The 12,026-nt window shown below is 31.0% G+C and overlaps 1 protein-coding gene across 1 annotated transcript; it reads right to left on the minus strand.

Annotated features, from left to right (window-relative positions):
* Nucleotides 1–885: 885 nt before the first annotated feature.
* LOC124821605 (receptor-like protein 41) lies at nucleotides 886–4,014 on the minus strand. The gene has a single exon (XM_047293518.2). It carries the CDS (start codon nucleotides 3,977–3,979, stop codon nucleotides 1,040–1,042), a length of 2,940 nt encoding a protein of 979 aa, XP_047149474.2. The 5' UTR covers nucleotides 3,980–4,014; the 3' UTR covers nucleotides 886–1,039.
* Nucleotides 4,015–12,026: the final 8,012 nt, after the last annotated feature.

Consider the following 12,026-nt stretch of genomic DNA (forward strand, 5'->3'; position numbering starts at 1 on the left):
GTCCCTAAATCAAATTCATTCAAGTGCGAAGATTATTTGTTGTTTGTTTTGAAAATCATTTCCTCCAGTTTCATACGTTGACTCTTTTTTTTTTTGGTTATGTTGACATTGAAAGGGATGATAAAGTAGTTTTAGAATTTCAGAATGCTATGAAATGCATACTCTTTGATGGAATGGTTTTACAGTTTCTCAAATATAACATACAATTTTACTCTATTTTGTGACTATTCTCATTAATAAATACATGTATGTTTTGTTAGCTATGAGATTTTAGGAGACTAAATAAATTTTATAGCCAATATAGTTATTTGTGAAACTTTTTGGCCAAACGTTGATGTACTAGGAAAACAACTTAAATACGAGTAGGTTTGTCATTCCATGATTTATATTATCTAAATGTTGAATGAATAAATAATTTATCAAAAAATAATTAAAAGTTTACGTCTATTAAAATTTTGATTAGAAACTACAGAAAATTAAAAGGTTAAAATGGTGCAAAAGTAAATTGTAAATCCCAATATGTGCCCCACGACCCCATGTTCTAATTTGTTGTCTTCTATCTTAATTATTTTTTAACAATTACTACTAAATTCATAATTCTTATCAATTAGTATTAAATTCATAATCAATTAGTATTAAATTCATAATTTTTATTAATTAGTATTAAATTCATAATTCTTTTCGGGTAGGGCCAAAACACACAAGCAATGTGAATTGCGTTATTTCTTTATTTGTTATGTTTCATAACATGAACAATTATAAGGTATTTTTGATAAATTAGTTTAATTTTTTTATTATTTATTTTAAAATTTGGTACGTGTTATTATCTCAATATTATGGCTTGATTAAACCAGTCCATTCATCTCAAATAAAATTTGAAAAATGTGACAACAAAAGTAGAATACATTTATTTTACAGTTAAACATTGATCAAATCTTCCATACAACATGGTGTAAACAAGAATAAGTGCATGAAACTTTTTGCAGTCATGCCACATATCCACTCATTTATTCTGTCACTTTTCACTACTTCACATATTTCACCTTCTTCTTATCTTTTTACGAAGACCACCTCTGACCATTTTCACAAGCCATTTAGGCTTTCCAATGAATAATACAAAAATTCCAAGACCAATTCCAACTATTATTCCACATCCATATCCTATAACAACTGCTTCCCATCCAAATTCAAATCCCTCTTCTCGCCAGAAGTTTGGAGAAGATGGAGATTCTTGTTCAGTGCTACTGCAGTTCTTTGACAATGGGAACCCACATAGTCCTGAGTTTCCAATGTAGGAGTTATTTTCAAAAGTGTTGAACTGTTTTTCTTGAGGTATTTCTCCAACAAGATGATTATAGGAAAGATTCAGGACTTCAAGAAAGTTCAAATTGGTTAATTCTATGGGTATCCTACCCATGAACATATTTGAGGAGAGATCCAGTGATTCCAAATTTGTCAAATTTCCAATGGATTGGGGAATAGAACCACTGAGTCTATTATGAGAAAAGTTGAGTCCTTTAAGAGCATGAAGCTCTCCAATCACATATGGAATCTCTCCTTCAAATTTGTTTCTGGATAAATCAATGGTCATAAAGTTTTTTGGGATTTTTTTAAATGTCATAGTTATAGCTTTTGTTGTTATGGTTGCAAATTCAGCTACAGATCTGTTACTGTAAGGTTGAATGTATAGCTCGCCCACTTTGTAACGAATAACATTCTTCATGGCTTGAAAATTTTGTATATAGGTTTTTGGTATTGAACCATTGAAGTAGTTGGATGAGATATCAAAAATAAGTAAACTTGAAAATCCATGTTTCATCCTTAAACTTGGAATGGGACCGTAGAAATTGTTGCCATGCAATACCAATATTGTCAACAATGGTAGAGTTTGAAGCCAATCAGGAAATTTGTCCTCAATTTGATTGTTGGCAAGATTCAAGATCTCTAATTGTGTGCACTTTGACAAAGATTTTGGCAAAATACCTTCTAATTGGTTGTCATTGAGATTCATAACGCTGAGAGGACTATTCATTGAGAAATTACTTGGTAATGTACCATTTAGTTTGTTCCTTTTTAAATCCAAAATAGAAAGGGAAGACAAGTTTGCAAGGCATGGTGGAATGACACCTACCAACTTATTGTGAGACAAGAGGAGAACATTAAGTGAACTTACATTACAAATGGAGGAAGAGATGTCGCCAGTGAGTAAATTTAAACTAAGATCAAGGAATTGGAGATTGTAGTTCCTTGAGAATTGCTTCATTGGAGTTGTCAACAAGTTTTGGGATAGGTTCAAATAATTTAATGAATCGATTTCATGTAACCACTTGGGAACTGTTCCATTCAATTTGTTGTTGGATAGATCAAGTTCTGTCAACCTTGGGACTTTTCCTCCCAATTTTGGAAACTCAGTCAGACCTAAAGAAGATAAATACAATCTCTCTAACCTGGGGAAATTGTAATTGACATTGTGAAAACCACTAAAATTGTTTGATGATAAACATAATTGGCCAAGATTTACAAGAGTGAAGATTGATTGTGGAATATTGCCCTGTAGCTTGTTGTTGCACAAATACAGAAACTCAAAGGACTGTGACACCACAACACTTATATGTCCTGTGAACTGATTATTTGATAGATATAGCTCTAGCAAATATGTCAAAGATAAACACCAAACAGGAATTGTTTCATTTAGTAAGTTGTCATTCAAGTATAACCGAGTTAGGTTTGAAAGACTTATTATTTTGTTAGGCAGAGGACCCTCAAATCTATTATGTGAAAGATCTAAGAAAACAAGATATTGAAGATTTAGAATTGACAATGGAATTTGACCACTCAATTTATTCATTGAAAGATCCAAGAAAACGAGCCATTGGAGATTTGAAAGTGTTGATGGTAGCTCTCCTTCTATATTGTTATGACTCAAATCTAATTCTTGAAACTTATTTGACTGGGGAAAGACATTTGGGATTTGGTCACCGAATTGATTGAATCCCAGATCTAAAAAACTTAAATATGGAAGTGTTAAAAGAGAGGATGGGATTGAACCATTGAGATAGATGTTATGTGACAGATCAAGGAAAGTAAGATGTGTGAGGTTGGAGAAAGAGACAGGGATTGGCCCCTCAAATTGATTAAATGAAAGATCCAATATAGTGAGAGAAGCAGCACTACAACTCAAGTTGGGAAGATGCCGACCATTGAGACGGTTATGAATATATGACAAGTGTAACTGTTGAAGTTTTGGTAAGCATAAGATGTCATTTTTCAAGTTTCCCCATACTCCAGTGTAACTGAGACTAAGACTAACTAAAGAGATAGACTGGTTGAGTGGCCTCATTGAACTTTGAGTCATATCTACATCATCCAAAATAAGCTCCTTTAAAAATGTTGTGTTTTGGAGGAACTTCTTCCAACTGCTTTCTTTCCACTTTAACATGAAATTATGAGAGAGATCAAGTGATTCTAATTTAGAAAGTTGTGAGATTTGAGAAGGAATTTCACCTTCAAAGAGACAATAAGACAAGTTGAGGTGTGTGAGACTCACAAATCCACCAAAGAGAGGTGAAAGTTGAAAGTTGAAATAATTGAAAGCAAGATTAAGTGATTGAAGATGAGAAAGATAGAAAAAGGTACTGTTCGGAAGAATTGCATCAAAAAGGTCACTGCATGAGACATCAAGGCCTATGACACGACCAGAAATGGGATGGCAAGTAACTCCAACCCATGAGCAACAATCTGTCTCATTTTCCCATTTTGGTGTCTTTGGATCCATATCACTGCATGCAGCATAGGTGGAAACAGCATAAGTGGTATCATCATAAGTGAGAGAGGTCTCTTCTGACCCAAAAGAAAAAGTATTAGAGGTTTTGAATTGGAGCAAGGCAATTTTATCGTGAGGATGACATAAGGAATGAGAGAATGAGAAGTGAAACATATGGCAACACAGAAGAAGTAACCACCCCACCCATGACTCCATATCTAACTGTGGTTAAGTACAAATGTTCACTGGGATTTACTTTAAAGGAAAAATGTGCATACGGCTAAGTAATCAAAGATGAAGATTTATAGCCAAAATAAAATAGGGAGATGGGGTTCTTTGATTGTGACCAAATTAATGTTTGATTGTGACTTCTAAACAAAATATGGCTCAGCTTCTAATATTGTAGCAGCATTGTCAATGGAATTGACTTGTTGGAGTCATTGTCGACAAAAATGGGGCCTATATAGGTTTGATTTCCTTCTTCAAATTTATCGTACTCTCTATCTTATCCACAAAAACGGAATTGACTTCGAGTCAATGCCCCAAAAAATGGGACCTCGCTTTAATATTCCAACTACCAACAGTTATCGCAACAACATATCTTCATTTTTTATCAAATACTTTCTTTTTTATTTTTTAACTAATAATTATCCAAAAAATAAACCCACCACATTGTTTTACTCTTCATATATTTTATTCTTTCTTACCATCTTTACTGCAAACGAAATGCTATTCTTTTAATCTTTTCAGATACATTTTATATCTTTTCGTAGTATTTTTATTTTTTTCAATATTATTGATTTATTTTTCATCGGTTAACCTATATATAATGGTAGCATTTTAAACAAAACTAAATATATTGATTTGATTATAATTATTTAAGAAATAAAAGTTGGTTACTAAACTTGTTGATCAGAATAAACTTAATTATAAATCCTATGTATGAGCTAACAGTTTTGGGTTTTACACTCGTATTATATGTTTGGATTTTATAGCAAAAGAAGAAAAATAAAGATACACTAAGTGTTAAATAAATATCAAATAAAGATATTATATTTAACATAGTAAAAACTATATACGGAATCAATCTCATTTGTGTTGAATATATTACTGAAGGGCTTTAGACGTATATTATTTTGGGTTTTTAATGTTTGATCTCTGTTCGACGTCTATATGGGTGACGTTAATGAGACGTCGGACCCAACAGGTCAGACATCTATATAGACGTTCGACCATACAGGTCAGACATCTATATAGACGTCTGACACTATAGATCAAACGTCTAAAACGTTGTCGTATTTGATTGCATCTTTTTCCGCTTGAGGTCTCTTGGGTTGCTTCTGGCTCATGGTGATTCGAGTTTACAACTTTATATTTTAGTTGAAGAGGATGTATTGTACGTTTTTTTAATTTGATGGTTTTAAAAACGTAGTGGAGAGAATTGGAGGAGTGCAAAACACAAGAAATCGCCGCCCGGGAACGCTGCCCAAGGACACGAGCAAAACTGCACCAAAACCCAACGAAAACGTATTTTAATCGGTTCAAATGAAAGACAATGCATCAAAGAGTGATGTAATCATAGTAAAATTAATTTAAAACGGTGCAAAACTGAGAAAATGAACCTGAAAAGCGTAATCTGTAGAGAGAAAACACGAGGAAGATGATGAACATTAAGTGCGCGTAACTGCTGTCTTGCGTTCGTGGTGTTTTAATGCAGCCATATAGAAGTCAGTTCCCCCACATCAGACGTCTATATGGTTGTAGAAGTCGGATTGGCGGGATCAGACGTCTAAATGGAGTTAAAAAGTGACTTTTTAGATTTCAAAAATGAATATATAGAAGTCGGTTCCCTACATCGGACTTCTATATGGCTGTAGAAGTCATATTGGCGAGATCGGACGTCTAAATGGAGTTAAAAAGTTACTTTTAAGATTTCAAAAATGAGTATATAGAAGTTTGTTCCCCCATATTAGACGTCTATATGGCTTTAAACGTCTGTTCCCTCCAGAACAGACGTCTATATGGTTGTTTTATTTATGAAAAATGCCACCAGTCATTTTTTACGTTGAATATTTGAGGGTCGGACATCTAAAGGGTGACGTTAGAGGTCTTTTCTCCACTAGTGTATCCTCTATTTAACAAACTCAGTAAAGATAAAACATAAATATAAAATAAAGATAATATATCTAACACTCCCCTCAAGCTAGTACATAAGTATCGTATGTACCAAACTTGTTACTAATATAGTGAAAATATCTGATTTTGCACTCGAGTGACACCAAATTATTAATGATTTGCAAGACGAAATACCAACCCGAAAGACTTTCCTGAGCAGCAAATTGAGAGGTTATTTCATGTAAATCTCTTCTTGCCAATCACAATGCATTGTTGACATCAAGTGGATAAAGAGATCATTGTTTGAGAGCCACCATAACTATAAATAAACTAACAAAAGCCATTTTATTCTATGGGAGAAAATTCATATATGGACGGATCAAACAATGGTAACAAAAGGGAGGTCAGAAGAAACGATAGTGGAAGAAGTATGGATGAACAGGAGAAAGAAACCATAAAAATCCAAGATTCTCCAATCAAGGCATTTGAAAAAGGAAAAAAGAGCAACCTCGATGCTCTGAATAGCTATATGAGAGGAGACGGGACGTGCGACAATGCACAATGAACCTGAAAGAGGAAAATGAGTGATCCCAACACTTTAAATTGCTACTAGACATGTTACCATGCACGATGGAAAAGGAATCAAATCAACAACTTCAAAAGGCACTAAGAGTGCGTATGAGCTCCGATGAAGGCGTGTTGATGGCATGGTGGTTGCCTGGCCGAGATAATCAAAAGCATGTGATCGTCGGTCGAAACTAAAACTCTAGTAGTGACAGCAGTAGACGATGGCGCCCCCAACAGTAGTAGATAGCGTCACCGCCGACAACAAAATAGAACCTGACTCTAGATACCATATTGTGAAAATTATATATGGGATTAATAGTAAATTAATCTTTGCTTAGTCATTCACAGTCAAATATTCACGTCACATACAAATTATAAGGTTTGAAGTTCATACTCATAACACCATACATGTTAACCATACATTAAATATTAAAATGAACTTAACCAATTAAAACAACCAATTACTACACCTTCAAGTCCTTAAGACTATACATCAAATTTATTTTACAACAAAAGAATTGCCACATAATAAATCATTTTCTAGATTCAATACTCCTTACTATGCGTCTATTAAAAATAAATTCCAGCAGCTTATCATCATATTTTTTTACGCACCCATATAAAATTTCCATATTTAATCCTTCCTCCCATGCGTCAATTATTTTATAAACTCCAGTAGCTTAACACCATATTTGCTATTTTATTTATCTTTCATGTTTATTTAAAAGAAACTTTTAGAACTTCATATTCATAAAAATCACTGAACCACCCAAGTTTCCTATACCCAGTCAATCAATTAACAGTATGCCCATTTAAGTGTAATGGTGAGACATAAAGCATTACCAAAAAAACTAAAAATAAAGTGTAATCATAACATGGCAACAAAGTTTCCGTTCTTCCACAAGCTCATCTAGTTTTTCGTTTAATAAAAACATTCATGCAGCAAGGTAAAAATATATAGCTAGAAAAACATGTATTACAGATCAAGTATCACAACATCAAGAAATCCAGGTATAATACGTTACTTTCAATTAGAAGGGGAAGAAGGTTGCCTCTGGTTTTCTTTTAAATCTGATGCAGAATCAATTTAGGCATTTAGGAAAAGCTTAAGGAACTTCCTATTTCTTAAATATATGCAGCTTTGTTTCAAACAAAGGATCCAAATTTCTCTTTTCTCCAGAAGCTCGGAGAAGATGGAAGCCACATAATCTGGAGTTTCCTACATAGGAGTCATATGAAAAAGTATTAAACTGTTTTCCTTGGGGTATTTCTCCCACACGATGAAAAACTATATTATCTTCTAATCCTTTCTTTACGCTTTCAAGATCGTTCCCATTTTTCCCACTTGGAAAGTCATTTGACATAACTCCACTAACACTTTTATTTCTTACATAAAAAATTTAGAGTCTAAATTTTCCATAACCCACTTCAGATTCTCCCAAAATTGCTAGTGGAATTGACTTCGAGTCATTGCCTGCAAAAACGGGTCATATGGCTTTGATTTTCATCTTCAAATGTATGCCATTTTGACAAAGGATTTTCAAACTTTAATAATATTTTACTATTCAACTATCGTTATTTTATACATTTTATAATCCAAAACATATTTTACTATACCCATTCTTATAAATCAATCTATTAAGTTTCTAATAAAGATATGCCAGGATTTTTTTTTAAATCAATAAAATGAGTTTAATATGACATGATTTTTAAAGAATTGGCTACTTCTTTTATCTTCTAAAAACATTTCTGATATCAAGTCACTGCTGTAAAATTAATGAAATAAAAACTTTTGATGATAAAATGCATGGAAAACATGGATAATAGAATTTGTAAAATGATGATAATTTAACTGTCAAAAGTGTAATAGAAAATATTTTATTCTCCCCTATAATCTTTACTTTAAAGAAAATGTTATTCTCTTTATTTTTTTCAGATACACTTTCTATTTCTTTTTGTAGTATTTTTAATTTTTTTAATACCATTTAATAATTTGTCATTTGTTAACTGTATATATTGATTTCTTTAAATGATAGCATTTTAAACAAAATTAAATATATTGATTTGTTTATAATTATTTAAGAAATAAAGGTCGGTCATCAAACTTTTTGAACAGAATAAACTTAATTATAAATACTCTGTACGAGCTGAAGAGTCAGAAGTTTGCCATACAGTAACAGATATATTTTTCAATCAATTCTTTGCCATTAATTTTTTCTTTTTTTATCTTTTTAGTATTGTTTATTATAGGTCCTAACGTGTTTTTTAGTTTTGAGAGTGTAGACTCAAACACTTTAACTTTAATACATTATTGGTCCCTTGCATCCATTTCTCTTCTCTTTTTGAATGGTTTGAAGTTGATGAATCGCGAAATATGTGAATCAGCATAATTAGTGAATATATATGCTTTCCTAGTGATTAGCCTTTCCTCTTAGTGGTTTCATTTATTTCAAAATTAAAAGAAGAATTAGGTAAGGAACTTCAACTTTTTGGAACAAGTAATGAGTTGAAATTAATGGTAAGATAAATATAAGATTAAACAATACATTATAAGGAGGAGCAGCAACTATTAATTTAACAAATAATGCAATATCAAGATTATGAGGGACAGGCGAAAACGATCTTCTAGTTATCCCTTCCCCCGTTAGTAAAATTTGATGAACTAGTTGAAAATTTTAAACTATTAAGTTTTGATTCAATTAATCTAATTCTTCAAATTAATTTGTTAAAGATGACTAGTACAGCCCGAGGATGCGACTATGATTATTTTTAACCTTAAACCATGATTAATGAATCATAGTATATCTAGAAAAAAAAGAGTGAGTTATAGGCTATGGTTAAAAAGTGCAGTTTATAATACATAATAGATTAGGAAAAATTTGTAGTCTATGGACTTAAAAAACATGTGTTAGAAGAAAAGATTCTACCTAGGAAATAATATGATCGATATGTATTTGAATTTTCTAGAGATAGAAATAAAAGAAGAATGTGAAATAAGATAGAGATGGAGACGATACAATGTAGTAGATTAATAAGTCAATGACAATTCATCACAAAGATTGTCATCTTTAATAAGAACCAGTTGGAGACGTCACAATATAACATGGATATGTTAAGGAACATTCGTCACAAGAAAATGACTTTTTATGATAGGTAAAATTAACCTATTATAACATGAATTGTCATAATAGGTGTGGCAATCATAATAGGTCTACGCTTTTTTAAGACATAGCTAAAAAATACGTCATAATAAGCTTAACATATCATGACATATTTTATATCGCTTGTCATAATATGTGCAGTCTATTATGATAGAATTTTATTTATCACATAATATGTAGGCTAATATGATGTATTTATTTTTATCTGTCATAATATTTCTCATGTACTATGATAGGTAATTGTTCACCTGTCATAATACATATTTTTCATACTACATGTATGTTATAAAAGGTTGTTTTTTAAAAAACAAAAATTGTGTACATTTGACATCCGATCAATTTTTACTTCTATTATGATCTCATCCAATTAATTTATTATCAATGTATCATGTATTATAATCAATTTATTATCAATAAACAAAATAAAATTCATTTCAATATATTAAATTGTCTAATAATATTTATACATTATTGGTACATAAAACTATATATTAAATTCAAATATTACATTAACCTAAATATACTATTAAATTGTTGTCAAATTTTTACAACTTACTAACACTAAAAGAAAACTCATGTAGTTTTAGTGTTTTCAATGTCTAAAACTTCTATTGGAGATGAATAATTAAAACTCTACAAATAAAATAATGAAGTTAAAATAATATTAGAATAAACAATTAGATAATTATTTAGTTAAAAGGGAAAACACCTTTGGCTTCTCCGCAAAAGAAAGGTGATACTATGATTTACATTATCCAACAACAATAGTTAAAAGAAACAAGGGTGTTGCTCCCTCCACCACCCCAAGTGCTCCTACACCTCCCCACTATTTTCTTTTATTCCAAAAATATTCTACACCTCCTCACTATTTTCTTTTATTCCAAAAATATCTTACACCTCCCACTATCCTCAATAATCTTTCTCTCTCTGCATTAATGGAGCATTCATATGGCTCAGATTTGAACTTGTAATATATTACAAAATATAAAATTCAGAGAAATTTCAATATTAGTGCTTCTACCACTTCCACTTTATAAACTTAAAAGTTAGATGCAAATACATAATAATATTAATAGTAAATAATAATATATTATTATTATTATATACTAACTTTATAATAACGAAATAACTAAATAAATTCCAAATATTTAACAAATAATTTTTCTTTTATATTTTAAGTATTTAATAATATTTTTATATTATTTATCTAATAAATTAAATACTTTATTCAAGTTATTTGAGTCATGTAAATAATATTCAAGTTATTTTACATTTTGGAATATATCACAAGTTCAAATCTAAGCAAAATGCTCTATTAATGCAGAGAGAGAAAAAGAAATATTGTTAAGAACATAAATGTTCCATTAATGCAGAGAAAAAAAGAGAAAGATTGTTGAAGATAGTAAAGGAGAGGTGTAGGATATTTTTGGAATAAAAAAAAATAGTGGAGAAGTATAGAGTATTTTTGAAATAAATGAAAATAGTGAAGAGATGCAAAAACACTTGAGGTGGTGGAGGGAGCAACACCCAATAAACAAAGTTGATTTTGAGAAGACCATTAAAGAATGCGTGCATACCTGCATTGATATAATTAAAGGAGCTTGATTTTCCATGGTGTTGGAAGTCCCACATCGACTAGAGATAAGGTCAATTCTTACTTTATAAGTGGATGCAAACCTCACCCTACAAGCCGGTTTTGTGGGGTTGAGTTAGGCTTAAAACCCTCTACTAACACATGGCTTAATCTTTAAATCATTAAAACCTGAAAAGCCGACAAATTACTTAATGAGATTAAAAAAATATCTTATTGGATAATGAAAAAAAAATGCTTTAAGTCAATGAATACGGTCTTAACATACCATTGTGTATAACATTGCTAATACTCGCATGGTCCTATGAAATGCATACTCTTTTGATGGAATAGTTTTAGAGTTTCTCGAATATAACATTGACTTGCCTTTTCCTCTATTTTGTGACTATTCTCATTAATAAACACATCGTTTTGTTAGCTAAAAATAAATTTTATAGGCAATATAGTTATTTGTGAAACTTCTAGGACAAACGTTGATGTCCTCGGAAAACAATATAGTTGATATAGTTATTTGTGAAACTTTTTGGCCAAAGGTTGATGTACTAGGAAAACAATTTAAATATGAATAGGTTTGTCATTGCAAGATTTATTTTATCAAAACATTGAATTAATAAATATTTTATCAAAAACAATATTTAAAAGTTTATGCCTATTAATATTTCAATTAGAAACTAAAGAAAACTAAAAGGTTAAACTGGTACAAAAGTAAATTGTAAATCCCAATAATATGTGCCCCACAACCCCACGTCCTAGCTAATTCTTTGTCTTATATCTTAATTATTTTTTAACAATTGGTATTAAATTTATAATGCTTATCGAGTAGGGCCAA

This window comes from Vigna umbellata, chromosome 1 (genome assembly GCF_029865625.1).
Source record: "Vigna umbellata cultivar VRB3 chromosome 1, Vumbellata_1.0, whole genome shotgun sequence".
Lineage (NCBI taxonomy): Eukaryota > Viridiplantae > Streptophyta > Magnoliopsida > Fabales > Fabaceae > Vigna > Vigna umbellata.